At 42.1% G+C, this 25,315-nt stretch overlaps 1 protein-coding gene across 2 annotated transcripts; it reads right to left on the bottom strand.

Moving 5' to 3' along the window:
* Nucleotides 1-8: 8 nt before the first annotated feature.
* On the bottom strand, nt 9-25,307 carry TDP1 (tyrosyl-DNA phosphodiesterase 1). Of its 2 annotated transcripts, XM_081173342.1 has the most exons (15): nt 24,183-25,304; nt 21,508-21,551; nt 20,416-20,471; nt 19,399-19,495; nt 18,767-18,801; nt 16,195-16,287; nt 13,802-13,972; nt 13,402-13,480; nt 11,048-11,233; nt 10,563-10,611; nt 9,834-9,900; nt 8,965-9,072; nt 8,693-8,795; nt 8,088-8,196; nt 9-492 (listed from the first exon to the last, which is right to left on the bottom strand). In XM_081173342.1, exons 1-15 carry the CDS (start codon nt 24,715-24,717, stop codon nt 419-421), a joined length of 1,806 nt encoding a protein of 601 aa, XP_081029468.1. In that variant the 5' UTR covers nt 24,718-25,304; the 3' UTR covers nt 9-418. The 2 variants fall into 2 exon arrangements, with proteins under 2 accessions (XP_081029468.1, XP_081029469.1); XM_081173343.1 differs by lacking the exons at nt 9-492; nt 8,088-8,196 and having other exon boundaries at nt 8,965-9,068; nt 24,183-25,307.
* Nucleotides 25,308-25,315: the final 8 nt, after the last annotated feature.

Raw genomic sequence — 25,315 nt, forward strand, 5'->3', positions numbered from 1 at the left:
GCTCATACTTCGATGACTGAAGAAACCAATAACTTTTATTCACTTTATTTCAATTCTGCACAAATTTCTCCTTCATCAGGGCCACTGTTTCCAGGATAAAGAAGGAACAGGGCTAAAAATGTTCAGGCTCAGTACAAAGATAGTCTGACCCAACTGCCATGGTCATTTCAAAAAAAAACAGCAATGATGTTTATAAATTCAATTTTAAAAGCACTGCATTATCATAAGCTCTAGCAATGTTCATCTATATGCCCATTATTTTATTCAAAATGTTTTCAATCTATAAAAAATGTACTTCTTTAAAAAAGAGAAGTTAGTTTACATCCTGTGTAAATGTTCTTAAAACCAGCAAGTCCCACAGGTATATGAATCGGCTCATATTTAACGATGCTGAAGTTTCAGGGTGAACTTAGGCTATTCATTTAGGGACCCACATATTTCCATGTGTATCAGGCGCTTTGGTGTAGGGAATATTCCAAATCCATGGGCGATCTGCAAGGAAGAAGAAATGGACAGATTTACACCACAGATACAAAACATGATGAGCCAACTGAGAAAATTAAATTAGACCTTCCATTCCTAGATTTTGATAGGAGTTAGATGTTTCACAGCCATTTCATTTTTTCACCAGCTATTAACCTTTAGAAATGAGGTTTTGCTACTCAGAAACTTGTTTGAGGTATGATTAGCTTTGACCTTTATAGCTTCGTTAGTGGGGAGTGCCCAGCGCTGCCCAATTATTTTTAGAAACCAAAAAATATTGTGTTTTTTAAATGGACAGTCCAATCTGTGGGTTTGAACCTGTTGCACCAAACTCTGGGTGAAGTCAATCCAAGGTCAAGTTTTCATCTGCCATCTTGATTCAAAATGGCACCTGGCATCCAGACAAGACCACTGTTCCCACCTTGCAAACCCTTGTGCCATGTTTGGCATTGATGTCTCAAGAGGAGACACAATCTATGTCAAAAAACAAAGTCACGTCAAAATGAAGTTTTTGTCCATTATCGTGATTCAGAATGGCGCCCATCATCCAAACAGGAATGAAATCTACCGCCCTTACTTTGAGAAGCCTTGTGTCAAGTTTGGTGATGAAATCTTTGAGGTATGATTAAGCTTTGATCTTTATAACCATACAACAAAACACACAAGTAGTTCGTCCCAAGAAGCATCACCCTCTTATGTCAAAGTTTAATGTTGGGGCGTATAGCCAAGGACACTAACTGGAGCATTAATCAATATATTGAATATGTATATGCCAATTTGCTTTGTCAGAATCTGCAATATTTCATCTTCAGCTTAGCTTTATCTTAGATGCTAGGAATGGTTAATGGGCTGTAAGACACAATCCACCTAAGCAATACTTACCAAATCCATTTACTGTTACAGAACTCAGACAATGGGGGATACTTTTAGAGCCCTATTAATACCCTACTTGAAACCAACCAACCGGCCCAGTATACCTGAAGGAGCGTCTCCACCCCCATCGTTCTGCCCGGACGCTGAGGTCCAGCGCTGAGGGCCTTCTGGCGGTTCCCTCATTGCGAGAAGCAAAGCTACAGGGAACCAGGCAGAGGGCCTTTTCGGTAGTGGCGCCCGCCCTGTGGAATGCCCTCCCACCAGATGTCAAAGAGAAAAACAACTACCTGACATTCAGAAGACATCTTAAGGCAGCCCTGTTCAGGGAAGTTTTTAATGTATGATATTTTAGTGTTTTTTGGTTTCTATGGAAGCCGCCCAGAGTGGCTGGGGAAACCCAGCCAGATGGGCGGGGTACAAATAAATTATTATTATTATTAAATTAAATTATTATTAATATTATTAAATTATTATTATTATTATTATTATTATTATTATTATTATTATTATTACAGCATAGGGGAGAAACTGGAATGCACAAAGAATGCTTCTACACTTCAAAAGGAGGAGCAGGGAAGTTCAGGGGTTTGGATAGTTTTGTAAAACCAGGTACAGAGTGAAGTGAAGGCCCAAGACAGGTGTTGATCATCATGTGAGCTGCGCACAGGTGGGCTGTAGCGAGCTGCTGCCATTCCTGTCTGTGGAGCCTCCTTTTATTGAGACAAATATGCAAGCCAGGCAGATACATTTTGGGCTGTGACCTTTACACATCTTCCGTCCCGAGATCGTGGGGTGGTACAAAGCTATTTTGGCACCTGTTCCACAGCGTCATTTTCCCCTTGCACAGTGTATGACGAATGGAGACAAATGGTCTCTAAGGAAAAAGTTACAGACAGGACATTGCTGACTGCTGAGACCGCAAAAGGTCAGACACAGGTGGAACGATGTACAGACAGCTGTGGCTTGTCTGGGGGGGAGGGTTTTCCCTGCAACCCAAGGTCATGCGTGCAGGCAGACGTGGCTGCCTGCTGGTGGGGAAGTGTGCTCCCTCTGGACCCCACTCCCCACTTCGCGATATCCCTACAACAGAGAACATTATTTCATTTGTAAAGAAAGGTCAGAACTGCATGACACATTACAGAAGGAATACCAGGGTACAATTTGATTGATGTAACAGCAGCAGGATTCTTACCTGAAATTTCCACAAGTGCACAGATTTCTCAACTATGATTTTAAAAAAATATATTTGTACCCAGCCCTTCCTCGCAATAATCCTGTAAAGTTGGTTAACCAAGGCAACTCAGAGGGCTTCATAGAAGGGCAGGGACTTATAACCAACACTATTTTTAAAATATGTCTACCGTATATACTCGAGTATAAGCCGACTTTTTCAGCACATTTCTAATGCTGAAAAAGGCCCCCTCATCAGGCAGGTGGCGGCAGCGGAAGGACGAGTGGCCCGAAAGGAGCCCTTTCTCACCGCTGGTCCCGCCGCCGCCACCCGCCTCTCACAAGGGCAGGCACAGGAGCCGCGGTTGGGAGAGGCGCTGCACTGTGCCTCACCCAGCTGTGGCTCCTATGCCTGCTCTTGTGAGCAGGAGGCGGCAGCAGATGGATGAGTGGCTGCTCTTGGGCTTTTGGGCTGCTCGTTCCTCCTCCTCCGCCTTTGCAACTGTTGGCGGAGGAATGAGCAGCCCGAAAGCAGCCCATTTGGGCTGCTTGTTCTTCCTCCGCTGCTGCTGCCACCACCAGGTTTGTGGTGTGGTGAACCGGATTATACTCAAGTCAATAAGCTTTCCCAGTTTTTTGTGCTAAAATCAGGTGCCTCGGCTTATACTAGGGTTGGCTTATACACGAGTATATACGGTATATAGACAGGCTTTTATTGTAGCTCATATAATTGTTTTGCAGTTTTCTCCTCTGGTTTTACTGATTTTGTGCAGTTTTGATTTCAACTGCTATTCATTCCCTTGAATTTTTTTTAATTGACTAGGATTTCTACATGAAATTACCAATTTACTCTCAATTTTACATAGGGGATGTCTTTGGAAGTACTGCCAAGACTTTTTGGTTCCATCAGGCTTCCTATCAATAACTCTTAGTGCTCTAAGCTGTCACCTAACATTTTAACATAACGTTTTAAAAGCTTTCTGACAATAGATGTACTTTTAATTGCTCCATACTATTGTTTTTATTCGTGTTGCAAGGTTCCTCAGAAATGTGTTACCTTGAAAGGTAGGAAATAAATCAATAAAGTAAATGGGATAAATAATAAACCCAGGCAGAAAGGGAAGAAAGAGGGGCCAAAATGATCAAGGTTGAGGAAAATTGCAGCATTTGGGACTTCCTAGTTTAGAGAAAAGGTGACATGATATGAGTTTATGAAATTATGTATGGCAGGGAGGAAGTGGGCAGAGAAACGCTTTTCTCCCTCTTCTGTAATGCTACAACTCATGGACATTCAATGAAGCTGAATGCTAAAAGAATCAGGACCGACAAGAGAGACTACGTCTTCACACAGTTTCATAGTTGGACTATGGAACTCTCTCCCACAGGAGGCAATGGTTGACACCAACTTGGGTGGCTTTAAAATAGCATTAAACAAATTTATGGAGGATAAACCTATCTATGGCTACTAGCCATTATGACTATGCTCTGCCTCCACAGTTGGAGACAGCAAATGCGTCTGACTACCAGTTGCCCTCTTATGCCCAGGTTCTGCTTGCAGGTTTTCCACGGGCATCCAGTTGGCCACTGTGAGAACAGGATGCTGGACTAGACTGGCCATTGGCCTGATCCAGCGGGGGTTTTTTAGGTGGCTGAGATAGAAGGAAACAGGTCTCTACAGTGTAATTTGCAGCTATGGCACTTTCCCTTCTATTCCGGTGCAATTTTGCAGTTCCGATTCTCTCAGCAGTCTGCATGTCATTTTGGTGGTTGGCACAATACACAGACTGGAGAAACCCAAAATAAAACGTCCAATAATGCAGAATCTTTACAGACGTTATAGAATCTATTTAAGTGTGTGCAGCTTTGCTAACCAAGGATGCCTGCCGTGTTTCTACTCGTCTTCTACAGAGCCACTACGAGGCAGGGAGAGAGACAAATCGGTGAAGTCAGAGGCCCAATGTTTAAAAAACAAAGATGACCAAGCAGAGGCTGAAGGAGCATGTCATCTAAATAACCAGCAAGGTCCCCATTGCAGACCTTCCTCAAAGCCTACATACAGTCCAGGGCGTTGGAAGTTTGTTTGCAACAAAGATTCTTCCTCTGGCGAAGCTTCAGGAGGTTGATTACCTATCAAAAGGGCTGTCCAATACAAGCCAAGTTACAGTATCTGAGTGATGCCAAGGTCACTGCTAACAATTAATACCTTGGATACACTGTGTAACAATAGGCAATGTGTGCTGCAAAAAATAATAACGACAAAGCAATTTGGAAACCTCACACAGCAGTACATACAGCAGCAGTACATTATGTACGGCAGAACAAAGCTAGAAAACTGCATTCATTCTAGTTAAGGTACAAACTATAGCCTTCTATGGTCTTATCATTTGCTAATGAAAAATGGCCTTATTTTAATATACAGTGGTACCTCGGGTTACACATGCTTCAGATTACATATGCTTCAGGTTACAGACTCTGCTAACCCAGAAATAGTACCTCAGGTTAAGAACTTTGCTTCAGGATGAGAACAGAAATCGTGCTTCGGCAGCGCAGCAGCAGCAGGAGGCCCCATTAGCTAAAGTGGTGCTTCAGATTAAGAACAGTTTCAGGTTAAAAACGGACCTCTAGAATGAATTAAGACTTAACCCGAGGTACCACTGTACAATAAAATAAGACCAATACAACTTTCTCTGAAGATTTAGACAAAGTTACTGAATTGAAGAATGTTAAAACAATCCATTAACATTTATTTATACTGCCTTAACAACGAGTGTGAGATGGCACCTTAGAAAAATTAGTGTTTAGTTAGGCCTGTCTAACAGGTCTATAGAAGGGCTTTATTTCTGTCTACTTTTCCTCAAAGTTGTGTTGCTGTTTTTAACACTTTTAGACTTCCCACTAGTTATTCATAGAGCTTTACAAAGTGGTGTCACACTTCAAACCCTATGCTTTCACAGGAAAGGAAGCAAAAGGGTAACAGATATGCAGGGAAAAGACACAGAGGAAGAAGCAAAGTATGCAGACATATATTTAACCATTCCAAAGGGAGACCCCACATATTGGTATATCCCCTGCTTGCTTTTTTCATGGTAGTCCTGAGTTGTACAGCTCTGGTCCACAAGAAAACAATGAAGATTTTGCAGAGCTGAGTTTACAGCTTAAAGTCCTGTCCGATTTCTTTCAATAATACTTCTCCACAGGATGTAGACTGATAGAGTTGCATAACTGCATTGTCAACTTAACTTAGGCAGCATTCCTTAGGTACCTTTCCCAACGTCTCCTAAAGGGCTGTCAACAGGGACACCTTACATTGAAAACATTGTGCTCTGCTAGGACTTAGCACTTCAGGTTTCTTGGGATACTTCACTGGATAAAATCTTGCAGCCCTTTGGCAGCTGTGCATGATTTTGCTTACTGGAAACCAGAGGAGGGTGGAGAAGAAGGGAAAAGACAATTTCAAAGCCTTTCTTTGAAAAGAATTCTCTCAGAGACCCTCAGGGGTTTTGCAATTCTATGTACCAACCTTTGAAAAGCTACCCCACTGGCAGAATTCTAATGCACACAAAGACATGTTAAAAACCCAGAAGGGACAGCAACAATGCTTCACATTTTCTTGTTCCTTCTGCGCAAAGTGATGATACCCATTTGTAAAACAGACATAGCATTTCATCTTAAGTATATTAATCTACTGCACAATGAACAAAGCAACCTTTGATTGTATCAGCCCGAATAAAACACTCCTCTCGAACTGCACATAATAGGAAGCCGTGAAATTATGTCTCCTGCAAATGCAGCAATTTGCAATGATTTAAAGAGAGACAATGTCATATAGCAGGTCAATTTCTGAACCTGTGGATTTACGACGTTTTTCACTGCCAAGAAGAAAACGGAGGCTAGTCAGCTCCTCTCAAAGTCAGGAAATGAAGAATCTAGAGTTCTCCATAAGCGAGACTGTTCAGTAAATGGGACCAAGGTTGGCAGCCTGCATCAGTGGACCAAAGAGGTAAACTGCGTGATAACAGCGAATGAAACTTTCAGTACATTCCTTTCCTCGACTTGCACACATTTTCTCCCTTTGGGCTGGTGGAGCACAAAGCTATACTTGCCAAAAAAACCCCCAACATTCCATCACAGCAGCATCTCAGGATCACATCAGGAGGTATAGAAGTCTTTCTGTACAGCAGGATTTGCTAGCAGAAGAGCAGAAACTAGGCAGAACTGAGCAAGAAGCAGGAAGAGGTTGAAATGCTATGCTCACTTGGGACTAGTCCCAGCAAAATGTTACACCTGAATAAGAGGATGCATAAATTAAAGCACTCTAGAGCCAGTGAAGATCCCAGCCACACCACATCATGATGGGAGGAAAAGAACCCTATCGATGCTGCAGCTAATCATATCACCATCAGGAAAATAGAAGTCCAAACAAGGAAATACAGCTTGCTAACAGCACTCTCTCTCTTCACAATTCCAGAGACCTCGGGTGACACATGTGGGATTTTCTGATAAGATAACATGATGGAAGGGGACGTAGTGGAAAGGTAACATTTTGTACAAACAGCAAGCCAAGGCAAACAAATACAGGAAGGACAAAAGTATTATGCTTTCTTAAGACCCCTTAAGGACACGGGTTGTGCTGTGGTGTGAACCACAGAGCCTAGGGCTTGCCGATCACAAGGTTGGCGGTTCGAATCCCCGCGACGGGGTGAGCTCCCGTTGCTCAGTCCCTGCTCCTGCCAACCTAGAAGTTCTAAAGCACGTCAAAGTGCAAGTAGATAAATAGGTACCACACCGATGGGAAGGTAAATGGCTTTTCCGTGTGCTGCTCTGGTTCACCAGAAGCGGCTTAGCCATGCTGGCCACATGACCCAGAAGCTGTACGCCGGCTCCCTCAGCCAGTAAAGCAAGATGAGCACCGCAACCCCAGAGCCGTTTGCGACTGGTCCCTTTACCTTTAAGACCCCTCATAGATACATCAGACACAAACACCCACCTGGAAGCCCAATGTCACATTCTTGTAAATGAATTTGCAAGGCACCCACACAGGTATGCAAGGGTGGGGAATGGCGTACATTTCTGAAAGCCCAATTTCGGCATATAAGCTACTTGGCACAAACAGAATCATAGGACCAGCCTATCAAAGATTGAAAGGCTATTCTATTTTTTTGCTACTTGTGTCCCATTCTTCTTCAAAGCTCAGCCCATCATTGTAACAACACTTGGGCAGATCCATAATGACCTACTTGAGGGTTTTAGAGCCAAGCAGGATTTCCAAAGCTTGGCTGTTAAGTCTCATCCCCAGACGTGAAGCACTAGTTGCCACAGCTAGTCTTATGTGGAGGATCTAGTTCTTTTGATGAGTGGCGTTTAAGAGCCAGACAATTCTGATACTTTAAAAATTACTTCCATTGGTCTCTTTTGGGTTAGTCTCACTTTCTAGATATCATCTCCCTTAGCTCCCATCAACAATTATAGTTATTCCCCCGCCAAGTGTCAAAGAATAAAAAGGTCTTTTGCTCAAGTGTGATACTTGTGCTTTTCCCCTACATTTGAGGAGGACATCTTACCTTTGCTTTCATACTTCTCTGGGGGCAGATCATAAGGTACAGGAAACGCTAACACCGGCTCATCAGAAAACATGTTTTCCTTCACTTGGAAGTAGCCTGCATCCAAGCCCTGTGAAAAGTGCACACACACACACAGAGAGAAGTGATGTTACATTCAATCCATCACTTCACTTCCTTTCATCAGAAAATATCCATGAGGCTTGCAAACATATATTCTGCTTACATTTCCTTCTTCCCTGGTTAGCAGCTACAACATATAGTCCTGTATCCAGCGTTAGTCATACTGGGAGTAGACACATTGAAATGAAAGGGCCTGAGTAACTTAGGTCCATTCATTTAAATGGGTCTACTCCGATTAGAACTTGGCTAGATGTTAAATAGCTGACCCAAACTAAAGAAACAGACATTTTATTAGCTTTGTAAATGTCTTGTTCCAAACTGCGCAAGACCTCAAAAGGGCAGTTTCACAACTTTTTGGAACTGTGATACAGATGCACATTGCCTGATGAACTGATGTCATAATGGTATTTATGTATTTATGAATACATAAAAAGACTTGATTGCATTCACTAAATGAATAATTATATGGAATTAGATAAACTCACAAATTCTGATGGCAGGAAGAGGACTCCTAGCTCATATGATCGGATCATCATCTGCGTGCCATTTTTCTCAAACACTCCCCAAGCAGCCTTAGAAAGATTGGCACTAGAGAGAGAAAAACTCAATGAAAGAGGGACCGCCCATTTCTGAGACTCACAAGAAAGAAAGAAAAACACCAAAATTGCTGCCTATTTTAATTAAAAGAGAGCAGAGGGGCCAAATGATAATCAAAGCAGCTGTTCCGGAGGAAATACAAAAGAAGTCAAAGACTTGCCTTGTAACTAGAAACCATGCAATCTTCTGGAAGTCTGGAGATGATCTCATGTAAGTCTTAATGTGAGGCATTGCGTGGCTACGACCTGACGTCTCCGCTGACCACTTGCTCAAGTATTAAAAAATGAAAAGGGAAGTTTTAGGTTAAACCTTAATTAAGATGTTTTCAAATTCACATCGTTCCCAAGCACTTCTGCCAAGCTTCAAATAAAGGCCAATCCCCATGTTATAGATAAGAGTGTACAAAGTTTGAAGTGGCTATCCACATCTATTTTCAGTATACACAGGAAAAGTCTTCAAACATGGTTTATGCCCTTATTACTCGTATGTGCAAAGCAGCATTCTGCAACCATTCCTAGAGCACATGACCTGATAATGATCAACTGTGCAGGTTTAGCCTCATTGCTAAGCACCCCACCAGCACTCTCACATGCAAGCACTGTCAATGGGCACAGTGCATTTAGATTCCAGTCACAATTAACTAAACCTTTTACCCTTCAATGTACAGATTCACTGGATTCAAATTACACTTGACTTAAACCAAGGAATGTATGTACGTTTACAAAAAATTCAAAGAAGGAAGAGCACATAGTTGCTGCTCATCACTATCTACTGAAGTTCTTTTTTTTTGCAATCAAGACATAAAATAACATTTGTTGGATCAGGCCACCTCAGTTTCTGAGAAAGCTTAAAGATTATATAGGAAAACTCAATGTACATCACAATCCAATGAGTTTAAAAAATGAACTTTCCAAGGCTTCTCTGATTTGCTTGTTTATATGCCTATTTCTCCTGCAAATGTAACGGATCTTTTTTAAAAACAAACAAACCCAAAATGTCATTAAATCAAGAGGAGATAATTTTACTTACTGGAAGTAAGAGTGCAGCCAAAGCTGTTTCTGTGCTGTTTGTATACTGTACGGAAGAGAACCACCAGCTTAGAGAGAAAGAAAAGACCCATTACTCATAGTTAAGTGTGGCATTGAAATGGTTTCTCACAATAGAATAATGAATTATTCACAAATTTTCCCTATACATGCACAAAAAAACAGATTTAGTAGGATTTTAAAAAGCAATTTACACTCCAGCCTCTTTAAAGAATACCCTATATGCAGATTTTCAATTATGTGATATGGAACCTGCGGTACATAAAATAAACATCAAGATGGAAGAGTCAATTGGAATGACATGGAAAATGCTAGCAATAACTTGCTAGTTCACATTAGTAGAGCATAAATTAACTATGCAATATGTCTTTCATGTTTGATAAATGTATTTAGTTATGAAAATATCAAGGCCAAGACAGTTTTATTCTGATGGGCGTTTGGTTTGTGTTGATTCTCACCTCCCACTCAGTCTTTTTCATAATGTGTTGATCCTATATTCTTATATTCTTAGGCTCTTTATATTTTATTACATAATTAACTTTCGAGGGTGATCTGCCTCAGGAGCCATTATGAGGGTTGAAAGAATGAATAGAGAAAAATGTTTTTTAAAAGAAGTTTTAAAATACCATGAAACTTCTAGAAACTCCTGTTGTTTTTCCCCAACTTTATAATACCCTCTTTCTACACTGCACCCAAAGGCATATGTTTTTACCTGGATAACCTTCTAAACTCTGTCTCACGTTGTCCACTGATGGGTAAACCTAAAGTAACAAATTGTAATAACTAGTTAGCTATAATAAATTGTAACTGAGTTGACAGCTATACTCTATTGAAGCACAATTAAGCCATTCGTGCCAAGTAACATGGTAGCAAACAGCTTAAGCCACAGCCCTACTTGGAAAAAGGTCTGCAGAAATAAGTAAGACTCTCAGAATTCAAAATCTTTTTTAAAAAATAAAAGTGAGCAGTGAGTTTTTGCATACAACACGTGTATGGTGTTATACATTAACTCAGGAGAATTTTTAAATGCACAAAGTCTATCGAGTTCAATGAGGCTTAAACATTAGTCTTTTGCTGCATTCAACTCTAAGAACGTCAAAAGGATTTGGAAGATTACCCGCTAGCTGAAGTTTTGAAGGAAAATGTGTGGTTTTTTTATTTATTTAAAAAAAGCAGTAAGTAATAAGTAAGCAATACCAGGTGAACAGGAACATCATGATTTGTCAGAGTCTTTGTGTTGTTTCCCAGAGAGATCAAACTGTCTCTAAATTCTGAACACAGCCATTTGGACTGATCAGCTCCCAAAGATCCAATGCTCGAGAACTGTCCTATTACAGGCCAAGAATGCTGATCAGGTAGCTGGGTTGCATGCTCTTTCAAAAGCTGTTGGGGAGAAATTGGATACAAGAACAAAACATCACCACCTTTGGCAATTCAAGTTGTACTGAACAAAGTCACTTGATTAGCTGAAGTATGACAAAGGGATTGCTTATTATGAAGGACGTCATTAATCTGATTAGCTACTCAGCCAGCATCTCATCCAACCCTCCTTTACCACCAATGGATTCATAACAGTTATCTGTGCTGAATGCTTAGTTTCTCCCTAAAAAATACCACGACAGAGTTCCCTCATTGTTTAAAAACAGTAGGAAAGTCGTGTTATTATGTTAACAGCAAAAATGGCCAAATCCTTGCATACCTTACGGAATCACAGAATCAAAGTTGGAAGGGACTGCGAGGGTCATCTAGTCCAACCCTCTGCAATGCAGGAATATTTTGCCCAATGTGGGCTCAAACCCATGACTCTGAGCTTAAGATGCTCCTGGCATAAGCTTCCATGAATTAGTCTCACAATTGCATGGTCTGGTAAGCTGGTAGGTACGAAGAACCATAGAATTGCAGAGTTGGAAAGGACCCCAAGGATCATGTAGTCCAGGGGTCAGCAAACTTACCATGCCTCGGGCTGGAGTTTCCAGCGCCGATTGCGTGGCGGGCCAGAGGGTGGGGGAGCACGTGCCCATATGCATGCACACATGCTATTTCTGGCGCACTTCCGGGTTAGAGGAGCACCGGAAACAGCTTGTGCACATGTGCATGGGCCTCCTCCAACCCAGGTGTGCACCGGAAACAACGCTTGCGCAAATAACGCTTGTGCATAAGCTACTTCTGGTGCTCCTCCGACCCAGAAGTGGGCAGCTGTGCAGCGCAGTGCCGGTAAGAGCGGGCGGCGGTGTGGGCCGGATAAACAATTCTTTCAGACCTTATCTGGCCTGCCGGCCTTAGTTTGGGGACCCCTGATCTAGTCCAACTCTTTGTAATGCAGGGATCTCAACTAAACCATCCATCCTGCGCTTTAAAACCTCCAATGAAGGAACATCTACAACCTCCTGAGGAGACCACTGTTGAACAGATCTTACTGTCAGAAAGTTCTTCCTGATGTTTAGTTGGAATCTCCTTTCTTGTAACTTTAAACCACTAGTTTGAGTCCTCCCTTCTGGAGCAGGAGAAAACAAGCTTTCTCCACCTTCCATGTGACAGGCCTTCAGATATTTGAAGATGGCTATCGTATCTCCTCTCAGTCTCCTCCTACATATACTTGGGGACACACTGGGATAAGCGGGGAAAAGACACCTAGTTTTATGAACCCACAGGATCTAGTTAAAAGTGTAATCTGCTCCCAATTTCTCCAGTATGATTTGTGCCATCACCTACCAACAGTGCCCTCTTCTGCCATTTTACACAGACCCAAAGGATTTTTTGGTGTGTGTGTGTGTGTGTGTGTCATATCAGAACACCAATGACAATTCAGAAACCAATGGAACATAGGACCAAGAACATTCCAACTCACAAAAGCTTATGCCTCAATACCTCACTATGATCAATGTCTCTATTGTACCCAGTTACAGATAGGTAGCCGTGTTGGTCTGCCATAGTCAAAATAAAAAAATTCCTTCCTGTAGTACCTTAAAGACCAACTAAGTTAGTTCTTGGTATGAGCTTTCAGTGTATCTGAAGAAGTGTGCATGCACACGAAAGCTCATACCAAGAACTAACTTAGTTGGTCTTTAAGGTGCTACTGGAAGGATTTTTTCTATTGTACCCAGAAAGCTAAAGATTCTCATCTCCATGCTATATCAGGAGGTATGGTCTTCTCTGGCCACACACTTCTCTGGTCTTCTCTGCAATTCTTTTTGCTGAATGTAACCTGCCACTACCTTTTATTATGTGTACCACCAAATAGCCCAGTTATCAAGATAGTTTCTCAAACTGCACAATTCCCTCAGTGTTCAGCACAGAAGGTGGCTTCCTGTTGTTGTACTCTAACTCTCCGCACTGGAAGAGTAACACTAACACCAAGTATTTTATAGATATTCCATTTACATTTGTGTAGCAAGTTAGAGACATGCTACTACCCCTGAGCCACCAACTGAAGATGCACCTGTCTCTCCTTGTCAGTTTCCGCTGCCAACAAAGAACTACTGGAGGCAAGCCTTGAAAAAGAAGAGCTTCAACAATACATGCTTAGAGGGATAGGAATAAAAATCCAGTACCTTTCTAAGTCTGAGATGACCCCATTTCTCTTTTTCACTGCCTTGGTATCGACCTGGAGTTGACCCAAGAAGATATACTCTACACAAAAGATGTAGACACAAATGAAAGCATGCCGAATTATGGTAAAGGTTACAGTGCTTTTCCAAATTGCGCTATTATCAGGCATTAAGTCTTCTCAAAGATGCTACTGCCTAGTTAAATTGTTCCAACATGCAAAGAGAAAATGATTTTTTAAAAATGCAACCAGCTTCCAGTTAGAACCTTAATTTTATCACTGCTCCATTCTCACTGCACCCCTTCCCTCTATCCTTCTCAACATGCTAAAAAAAAAGGAAAGCAAGCCAGGAATAAGAATTCAGTGCAATTCGTTGCAAAAGTAACCCCTCTCAGATTATGTACCTTGTCTCTGAAAGATCATGCTGCTTGATTATTTCAACCCATTCATTGAGAGTAGGAGAACCGTAAGACCTCAAGTAGCTTATTAGGTCACACTTAAAATTGGTACGAGATTCACCAGCAGACTCAGCAGCTCCAAGTGGCAGTTTTGGATACAGAGGGCTTAGCCATATTCTGGAAGACAGAAGTAAAAGAATGGCTGATGTATCACCAAATGATTATATTGCATTTAGAACAACAAACAGTTTTGTTAAAGACTCAGTGTGATGGCCAACTAATGCTGGATCTTGCCCTAACGTATTATAGAAAATGCTTTCATGGAACAGAGTTAATTTCTATCAAATTCAAAGAATAAAGGTTTCCATTCTTTTCTTTCTTTTTTACAACTGTGGTGCGTCATCTTTCAAAAGTAAAGCTCAGGGAACAGGCTTATTCTGCCCTTATTTAAAGGAAATATCCAAGCTTAATTATCTGGAAAATGTTTCGAATCTTGAAGCGAGATTCAGCTAAGTTGTTGCATGCACGGAATGCTGTTCATTTGTGCAACCGGACTTCCTACTCCTCTCCTTCCCAATGCTCCCTAAATCTCCTCCGGGCAGCTGAGCAATTTAGCCAGCTTTGAAAACTGCCTAAATATGTCCTTTGTTTGAATATCCTAGTAGCAGATACAAAAAGGCAAGTAGCAATAGGCGAAACATTATGTGGTAGATAACTTTGCAATATGCTACTTTTACCTCCAATAATAATAGCTATTATATTATAGTTCAACTGAGGAGACAGGACCTTCCCTAGCTATGTAGACAATTTTTCAATATGAGCTGCATTGTCTATTGCCAACAAACAAACAAAAGAGCTCTTGTATCACTTAAGTCTATCCACAATGTCACTGACACATTTTCTTTGTTTCTCACAATAATATCGGTATAATTTCTGTATCAGGAAAGAAACTAGAAATTTGACTTAGAATCTGTTAGAAGGATGTTAGATAGAAACTAAGGGGTTTCCAGCTGTAATGCTTTAGGAGATACGAAAAAAAAAAGGTTTATAAATGGGTAAAAGCTTAATGGTAAGGATTTGCTGAACTAACAAACTGAAGTGGAATACAAAGAAGGGAGGTATGAGGAGGTCTGGGGAAATAAGCGTAAGGAAGATATGGTATGGAAAATTATTTGTTTTTTAACTGTTTTTATGTTATATTTTGTTTCTTTTTATTTTTTTCATTGTTATATTTTAAAAAATCTCTAATAAATATCTTTTGGGGGGAAAATAGAAATTTGACTTAGAATCAAATCTCACTTTACTACCCACCTGCTAAAAATACAGTAGGGGGATAAAGTATGTTTTGTAAAGAATAAAACTTACCTGGATCATATTCTCCGTAAAAAGTAAAGACTGCATTTTATGACTTCTGAGCAGCCTGACCCAAGCAACTATCATCTCAAGGTGAACTTAAGTTATTAGAGCAATAAACTAACTAGGAGTTCTCTATTTATATTTATAAATATGAAACAGTCCAAGACTGACAATTCCCTGTAATAGTTGAAATCTTAAAATTCACTGTAGATAGGATTCATTAGAACAATCTCCTTGAGGCATACCAATGAACAGAGTGAAGTGGTACCCAGTGACTACTGACATTATTCAGTGGTGGAATACATTCCTGGAATTTTGCTGGTAGGGTTATGGAAGAAGACCTCTACTTTAAAAATCATGCAGTAATCAATCATACTTATTGTTTTGGACATCATACCATCTACGGCCAAAATGCAGATAAGGTAATAATAAATCTACAATTCATTATTTTGAAATACTTCATGCTGTGTAACTTTATTGTCTTATTTTAGATTCTACATTGGATAAGGAATGGGGCTTATTAGCTGTACCACTGTCTGGACTGGAAGTTTGCTACTGGGTTTTATAACGGAAGGCATTTGAGGCAAGCCAACAATGGATCCTCTGGGAAATAAGGCAGCCCAGAGACCATTAAAGAGGAAATAACATATGTCATGGAGCCATAAACCACAATATTAAATGCCTTTCTAAACAGTGAGTGGTTGTGCATAACCTCTGAGAATCCTGGACGTATATACATTAAACACATGCAATATACAAGGTTTTCAAAAACCCAACAATACAAATGACAGTCATACAACATGCTGTTTTATTCTGTGAGCTGCCATGAGATCTCACAATGAAGGGTGGTAGATAAAGCTAATAAATAATAATATATTCTAACATTTGCTATGGAAGTCAAGAGTCCTTTAGGGAAGTTTTTAAGGACTGATGTTTTAATGTATTTTTAATCTCTGTTGGAAGCCGCCCAGAGTGGCTGGGGAAACCCAGCCAGTTGGACGGGGTACAAATAATAAATTATTATATTATAATAACTTTCTTACCCTTGTGTTTTCTGGTACCAATCATCATCAATAAGGTTGGATGTATGTATCACCACGCGAAGCCCTTCTTCGTAATGTAACAACATCATTTTCCTATACAAAAGTGTTATAAGTATTACGGGAAGGGAGCACCAAATACAGCAAAAATGAAAGAGGGCGTCTAATTCTTACCATTAGAGTCTGGCAAAGAGGAGGGAGTTCTGAACAGGCATTTAGAGAGTGAGCACTGAATTAGACAAGATCAAACAATAAAAGCAAGGCACAGCTAGTGGGTGGATTATCTGTCTAGGAAGGGGATATACATCAAGTTTTGGGTGAAACTGCACAGTATCCTAAGGGGCACATTCATAACATGTGGTTACTAACAAATGCAGTCCAATGACCAACCAGATACCAGCAAGGTGTCTACAAGCAGGACAACAGTCCTCTCCCATTGATGTCCCCGCCCAACAACTAGCATTCAGAAGCATGCTGTGCCTTAACCTGGAGTCATCATGACTACTAGCCAATGATAACCTGATTAACCGCCATGAAAGAGTGTTTGGTTGCAGCAGGCTTTTAATAGAGGGATATATTCTTGGCAGCCACCCTTACTAAAAAGCACTGAGTATCTTTTTTTGCTCAGTAGGACAATAGTCACAAGGCCTTCCCAACCCAAATTTTATATTAAAAAGCCAATTACCTATCCTTCTCAAAAAATCTACTCACATTGTCTTTTATTATTTAAAAAGGAAATGTTGTTAATTAGATCCACCATTGTCCTTTCCTGTTGGTGTAACTAGCATATTTTCTGTGTCCTTTGTTTCAAAAACTTCATTAAGTAAATTATAGTAGAATGCTAAACAGAAAGCATGCCATGTGTTGCCTTGGCTTATTCCCCTCAAAGAGCCAGGTTGCCTTAGAAACTGGTACTTGGGAAGGAAAATGGCAAAAAAATATGCCTAGCTCATAATGCTGACTCATTCCAAGACCACACATAATAGCATTGCTAATGATATGAACACATGAAGTTGAAAAACAACAAGCTTACTCATAAATTGAACAAACTGTGTGCTATAGTGCACAGCAAACAATTAAGGTCTGAAAGACTATTGAAATACTACTTCTGAACAAAGTGAGGATGCTATTAAAGGCACTCATGGGTGGGTTGCCTCTTTCTGGTGGGTGCTACTTTGGTGTGCATTTTATGGGGGGGTTTTTGGGTGCTGGTGTTTTACCTGGTTTGAAGGGATGGGTGGGTTGAATAACACAAATTTTTATTTTATGAAATTGATATGCTGTGGTAAAACTGTTTTAGTTTTCCAATTGTGCAGCAATGCAAGTATATACAGTGGTACCTCAGGTTAAGTACTTAATTCGTTCCAGAGGTCCATTCTTAACCTGAAACTGTTCTTAACCTGAAGCACCACTTTAGCTATTGGGGCCTCCTGCTGCTGCTGTAACGCCGTAGCACGATTTCTGTTCTCATCCTGAAGCAAAGTTCTTGACCCGAGCTACTATTTCTGGGTTAGCGGAATCTGTAACCTGAAGCGTATGTAACCTGAAGCATATGTAACCCGAGGTACCACTGTAATCATGTTGTGAGTCCCCCCCCCCAGGGAACAGCCAATAATGTAGCCTAAGGGTAGGGAAAGTCATGTATTCATGCTACTGCCTCACAGGGCAAGTGTTCCTAGATGTCACGGCATGGAAGAGGGGGAGAATTTGCAACCAGAATTTGTGGCAACATCCACACGGCAACACGTAGGCCGCTTCTTAACAGCATATCCATGTTAGAAGGATCAGGACCACTCTTTGTGCTGTTATTCTGCTGCGCACAGAAAACACAATTTAACACAAAAGGCTATATAGACAATGCACAGGCTTTTAAATAAGCCACTTAATTGTAACAGGCAGCCAGAGGAGTTGTTAGGCAGTGACAGCTGTGGGCTAGCAATATGGTTAATGGTCCCCTCCCTTACCTCACTGATATGCAGAAATGAAGCAGATGAATATTTCCCCAACACTTTATCCCGCCCCCCCCCCCCCATATAGAAAGCTTCACCTGCTAGTAAGGTTCTGTGTGTTAAAGGCACAAGATCAGGAAAAGACTATAAATCTGAAAACCCTAGCTAGTAACTTCTGTGCACCTATTTGCAAGGCTGATTTAAGGTACATAACAGAATCAAGGTGCAATTGCAATGGGGCACTTCCTTTTCAAGACTTTTGCTTACCTTCTTTCATTGCCTGAACAAATCTAAAGGCCACACATTGTGTGCTGTGAGTACACAGGGGCTTTTTAGTTCTTCCCTTCCAGCTGCAGGCAATTTCCCCAAGGGTGGGGGCCCTCTGGAGCAGCACTCCATGAGGCATGAGAGACTGCCACTAGAATAAGTTGAGTCAATCATCCTCTTGCTTTGAGCACAAATACATCCCAAGTTGTAAACAGTCAAAACTTTTCCTATTATGCTGAGATTTAATTATTATTGTTTATCTATTTAAAATCATTTGTACCTCCCTCTTCCTCTCTAAGGAAATAGTTCCTTAGTTAGGACCATAACTGGCTTTCCCCAGTATAATACAGATTACTTACGTGTGGTGTGTTCCAAAGGCAATATCCAACTTTGCCTGAAATAAAAATGCAATTTTTAAAAAGTCTTTTCCAGTGCAGAAACTCTTAACATTATACAGTACTGCCTATAATGATTTAGGACCAGTTTTCTATTTTGCTTTGGCTTACTGCTCCCTGGTGGACTCAACACATATTACACTATAGCCATTTCACCCAATATTATACATGCCATCTTCAAATTCTAAAAGTCAATCTACAGATTTTGCATGCTGTTCTCTATTGCCAATTGTTCTATTACAGCTTCAAGTATCTTAGGCTGCATATAGAAGACTCAAGAGAGGTATACGAGAGACCACAGGGAAATGGAGAACTCTGATCAAATAAAAATATTTCCCGATCGGTAAGTAACATTGCCATAAATATAGTCCTTCTTACAGAAAACTATTAATGGACTGAGGATCAACAGCCACCCCCAACCAGGTCCCCTCCAGATGTTTAGGACAGCAGCTCCCATCATCTCCGACCTTTGGTCATGCTGACTAGGACTGAAAGAAGCTGTAGTTCAAAACCCCTTGAGGGCACCAGGTGGGGTAAGGCTACGGAAGAGAATACTTTATCTTTTGTCAATATGCAAGCAAGATAAAAATAATTACCTGGCATAAGCGAACATTTTTATAAGGATGTGCCTCTTCATGTAGTGCAGCCTTGGATTCTCGCTTCTCCCCATGGATTATTAATAAAGGTTTGTCCCTTAGAGCAAAGGAAACTTCATTAGACAACTCACTGGTGATAAGGACCGCACAAACCTCCAGCTGAACTACTGGCTATAAGATGCTTAATTATGCTGGAAGTATGTGTTGTCAACTCCAACTGGAAATGCCTCTCAAGATTTTCAAAAAAGTGTTTTCTGACAAGGGACATTCCCCGCCCAACAAGGGGTGTCAGGGATTGAATCTGGGACCATCTGCATGTAAAGCAAATACTCTAGCATGGAGCTACATCCCTTTCCCATGTCAGTCAATGTGATTGAATGATTGGGAGTGTAATGTGGACCCCCTCACCCTCCTTCCTGCAGGTTCCTTCATGAAGCTTCCTCCACTCACTTTCACGGTCTTCTCTGAGGTTTTCTTTGAATCAAGTGGTACATAAATTTTATGAAATAAATACTTTAACCAGGGGAACACATTATGTCCCTGTAAACCATGGTTAGAACCAGGATGGCCCTCACAACAAGTTTGAAACAGATATGCAAACCACGGTTGCAAGACAGCCCAGTTTGCACTGTTACAGACATAAAACAATGCTGCAGTTAAGAATGTTAAAGGCCTGCAGATTCAGTCCAAAAAAGTTGAAGACAATACCCCACTATTATTCCCCAGCAACTTATATTCAGTGGTATATTGCCTCTGAACATGGAGATTCCATTACTCATCACTGATAAATTTATGGAGATGAAATATCTAAAGACCAACATCACATCATTACAACAAATTTAATCTCACAAGAAGTATGTAACCTAGACCATTTTTATTTTGATTCAATTGAACTTTAAGAAAAGTTCATCATCTTGTCAACTGCCCTAAGACCTTTGGATGAAGGGCAGCATATAAATTTAATAAATACTCTACAAAAAATCACTACAAGAGGGAGCTCCTCTCAAAGAAGCATACCTGAATTCCTTTGGATACTGTTTGACAAGCCACTCCACATCTATACAATAGTTAAACTTTGTCATGAAGAGAAAAAGAAGGAATAGTTAGAAGCTGTGTGCTACCTTTCCCCATAGTAACACTTACTGAAAGTTTAGAGCAGCCTCGTCTGACCTTGGATTCCCCAGATGTTGTAGCTCAACTTGTGGAGACTCAACGTTGGGGAATAGTTGGTTTAGAGAGATTTTTATTTCCTAATTATAGGAGTCATTATACAGTGGTGCCCCGCAAGACGAATGCCTCGCAAGACGAAAAACTCGCTAGACGAAAGGGTTTTCTGTTTTTGCGTTGCTTCGCTAGACGAAATTCCCTATGGGCTTGCTTCGCAAGACGAAAATGTCTTGCGCTTTTTTTTTAAAGCCGCTTGAAGAGGTGCAGTTGCGACGGACCGTGCTTCGCAAGACGAAAAACATCGCAAGACGAAAAGACTCGCGGAACGAATTCTTTTCATCTTGCGAGGCACCACTGTACACACTAAGCAAGAAAATGCTTACCCATGTAACTAGCACCTTTAAAATGCAGGACATGCTTAACTAAGGTTTTTACTGCTGCACATTAATTAGGTTTCATCTGCCACACAATGTATGAATATAGGCTGTCTCATTTATTTTCAAGGCATATGCAGCATTAGCAAAATTATTAATCCAACACAGCAAAAAAGTAACTAAATGCATAAAAAGGTGCAAAGAGGAAAATAAAAATTGAAACCTGTTCCCAAATATTAAGAGAAATCATGCTCAGCAGAAAGCTATGATGGGGCGAAACCTTTATTAGGACGAGTTAAAATGTCACAAAAGTCAGCAAGCTTTAAAGTTCACTATACCCTTTCCTCTGAAAAACTTGCTTGATGCTTTTTGACATTTTAGTTGGTCCTAATAATGGTATTTCCTGAGACGGGGTTTGATTTCCCCCCTCAAAAGGGCAAACAAGCTGACCAAAAAGTTATGTGCATCTTCAGAAAACTCCTTTAAATGCCCCTGCAAATCCTATGGGTAAGGGAACAAGTAATACTGCATTGTGTTTTAAAATAGCAACATGAATGTATAAAGTTACCTGAGCAGAAGATACAAGAGTCCCAAAGAGGGGAGACAAAATATCTGTCATAAAAATTTAAAGTTTTGTAAATAAACATTTCTACTGAAATAAACATCAGCAAATTTGTTTTAACAACATTAACCATAAGTCAAATTCAGGGCTGAGACATGTAACTGAAAACAAACCTACCTCACAAAAGTGTAAACTACTAATTGTTCTTTAACAAGCTGCACACTGTGTCAACATATTCATCAAATTATCTACCACTATCCCAGTGTTTCCCAACCGGTGTTCTGCGGTACACTAGTGTGCCGCGAGATGTTGCCTGCTGTGCCGTGGGAGTCTAACGGTTCTCAGCACCCTTAACAAAATACAGTTCCCAGGATTCCTTGGGGGGGGGGTAAGTCGCCGCTCTTTAAAGTGGTAGGAGATACCGCTTGAAATGTGAAGGGCTGTTGTAAGAGAGGGAGAGCCGCAGCTGGCGCGGAAGGTGTTAAGGGGAGTCGGAGGCTCCTCCTCATGGGAGTTCGAGTGTCGCTCTTTCTCCGGCTGTACCATTCGTCCTGGAAGCGGGGGGGGGGGAGGAGGAGGGGAGGAACCATTAAGCCTTCGCTGACGGAGAGCCATCGCGAGCTTCCAGCGAGTGGCAGCAGCAGCAGCAAGCGCCCGCCTCGTCTCTAGAGGAGGAGGAGCTGCAGTTGCCGCCGCCTTTTGCACGTAAGAACGGGTGCATAAGCGTGCGGGAAGGAGGCGCGTGCAAAAGGTGGAGGGATGGGGCGCCTGGGTGAAGCGACGGCCTGGTCGTGGAGGCGGCGGGGCGAAATCCTCCCTCGTAGCCGCCGGAAGGCCGCCACTCCGACTCGCGTCTTGAGCAGCCTCCCTCCCTCCCTTGAGATTGAAAGCCGGGCAAATCCCAGCAATGGGAAGCGCGGCGGGGGAGGCCTGGCTGGGTGCGCATTCGCACGACTGAGGTGACCCGGGTTTCGACATGCGCGTCAAGGTGGTCCAGGGGAGTGCGTGCCTCCGTCTCTCCGGGGCAGGCCTCCAGATGACCGACAACGTCGGCCCCGCCCCACGCCCCTTCTCCAGCCCTGCTCTAAGCATACAGTCAGACAGCAACCAGGTCTGCTCCTCTGCCCTTGCTTTCCATCTTTGGGTAGGCCAGGCATCCAGATACCCAAGGCTGAAACCTCGAATCTGCTTTCACTACTGTGCCCGCTGACTCCAATTTCCTGAAAAGGCCAATGCACTAGGATAACACAGGACTACGCTGCTGGACTGTAACTCCTTCCTACTCAGCTAAACAGGTATTAGCAAAGCAGAGCTATTTTGCACTGCTGGCAATAAGCGGTGCACCCTCAGCTGCATAGCCCAGTGTTTCCCATCCTTTTAAAAAGTTGCATGTGGGATTGTGGCATTGTGCAAAATGCATGAATAAATCTTTCATGGAAATGGGCAGTGACACAAATCCGTAGTCTTTATATATACTTTATATATAGTCAATATAGGCACAGAGTTTTTTAAACATTTTCTAATGGTGGTGTGCCTCGAGATTTTTTTCATGAAACAAGTGTGCCTTTGCCCAAAAAAGGTTGGGAAACACTGCACTATCCCATACGTTCAGGCCCTAAGTGTTTATGCGGAGTTAGGATTTTTTGTCCCACTTACAATGGGACACTTACATTCTCCTTTTTACACCCCACTTACGTTTGTCATTTAGACCCTACTGGGTGTAAGTGTCATTTTAATTTCCGGTCACATATTTTGAAGAGATGCTTTTCAGAGCTTTATACCATACTTTTTTATTCTTACCATTCTGAACCATTTGGTGTTGTCAGAAAACCAGGCAACCTCAGGATCACCCCCAGCTACAGGACATTCATGAACAAAGGTAAAAGCAGGGATCCCAATACTAATACTCAGGTGATCCTGTTTCACAGATCCCTCCGTTATGAGAACTGTCAATTTATTATCTCCATCCTCTTCTGTAACCAGTTAATGATTCCTAAGAGGACATGCCCTCTTATCCCCAAGCTTATTCAGGAGTCTTTGGTCACAGACTTTATTGAATAAAAATACCTGCTAGAGCTTTAAAGGTAAAGGGACCCCTGACCATTAGGCCCAATCATGGACGACTCTGGGGTTGTGGCACTCATCTCGCTTTATTGACCAAGGAAGCCAGTGTACAGCTTCCGGGTCATGTGGTCAGCATGACTAAGCCACTTTTGGCGAACCAGAGGAGCACATGGAAACACTGTTTACCTTCCCACCAGAGCGGTACCTATTTATCTACTTGCACTTTGACGTGCTTTCGAACTGCTAGGTTGGCAGGAGCAGGGACCGAGCAACGGGAGCTCACCCCATCGCAGGGATTCGAACTGCCGACCTTCTGATCAGCAAGCCCTAGGCTCAGTGGTTTAGACCACAGCGCCACCCGCTGTTAAGTATCACCTAAAATGCTATGCTTTTCAATTGAAACCACTGCTAGTCAGCAAAGATAAATAAATCAAGTGGTGTACATGTGTGTGAACCCCAAGCTAGTTTTCTGACCACTGCAATCTTTCATTTGTTTCACACATTACACTGCTATGCCTCTATATACCAGCTATAGTAACATTTATACCATCTCTTAGAAAAAGCTAACACCCAAAATGTGTATGCATTTATCCCCATTCTGGTATACCATTACTTACCTTTTATGTGTAGGGATCCAGAATTGTACTTTGCCTTAATTCCTTTGACTTTAGTGAGGAAGAATCTGAAAGGGTTTCGTCCATTTAATAGATCCCAAGCATCTTGTACTCTGTCAGACGGCTCTGTCGTTTCGTGGCTTGGTGGAAGTTTATGGTTTGATAGGATCCCCTTAGGAGCACAACTCTCTTCCTGCCCGACTCCAGCTGCTGCACCTCCTTTCCGCCTTCGCTCTTTCAGATCGTCTTCATCATCATCACTACTAGAAAGGCACCAACCTAAACCTTCTTGAGAGGGCTTCTGTTTCTGAGCCGGGGCCACTTCCTGCGGAAAGCTCCCATCGCTATGCTCCAGGGGAGATGCTTTTCTTTTGTGAGCGGCTTTCCTGGCCTCTGAGCAAGGGTAACGGGGACCCTTCCCTTGCCCAGTTTGCTGCAGCAAAGAGGTGGACGGCATCTGGCTGTTCGTTTGTTCCCCTGCACTCTCATCATCGCTACTAGACACTGTCCATTTCCCATGCTCACTTTCCTGAGACATGATATTGTGCCAGGTGGATCAGGGTGGGTGGGGTGGGGAGCACAGGTGATACCTAGGAGGAGCTCAGGGGTTACTATGCCCACCTCCTCATCACAACCCCTTTCACCTTTTCCGTTGTTTTCGCTTTTTCACACGTTCTCCTCCACAGCCCACACTCTCTTCCCTTCAGACCAGTGAGCCTCCAGGTCGGAACCTGCTTTTTCTTCCTATACCTTAAAGGGCCAGTTAGCCACGGGTGACCTTTCAAAAATACCCTTTTTTTGAAGGTGAAGCTGGCACGTTCACCTACTGGGCGGCTAAAAAAAGGGCTAAACTCAAATGCCTATTTTTTTATTTTATTTTCAGAGCGGCTGACATAAGAAACACGGCAGAGGAAGAGTTTGGGTCGCTTCTTGCAACCGAAAGCGGACGGTGTCCTGGCAGGAGCCCTGCAGAGCTATCCCTTTGCGGAGGCCGCCATTCCCTCAGGAAGGAAAGACACAGGGAAAGACGCTCCTCAAAAGCAACCGGGGCTTTTGAGCCAAGCGCGTTCAAGGCAGCGTGGAGGAACCATATCCGTGAGGGGCGGCCCCTATTATAGAACGAGCTTCCGGTTCCG

The sequence above is a fragment of the Podarcis bocagei genome (assembly GCF_964188305.1).
Source record: "Podarcis bocagei genome assembly, chromosome: 1".
In the NCBI taxonomy this organism is placed as follows: domain Eukaryota; kingdom Metazoa; phylum Chordata; class Lepidosauria; order Squamata; family Lacertidae; genus Podarcis; species Podarcis bocagei.

Coding starts and splice junctions, on each gene's coding strand:
- TDP1 (XM_081173342.1), bottom strand. CDS start 24,717: ATGTCTCAGGAAAGTGAGCATGGGAAATGGACAGTGTCTAGTAGCGAT. Junction 19,496..20,415: donor CAGTATCCAAAGGAATTCAG/GTATGCTTCTTT, acceptor CTTTGCTCTAAG/GGACAAACCTTTATTAATAA. Junction 9,901..10,562: donor GAGTTTAGAAGGTTATCCAG/GTAAAAACATAT, acceptor TTTCTCTCTAAG/CTGGTGGTTCTCTTCCGTAC.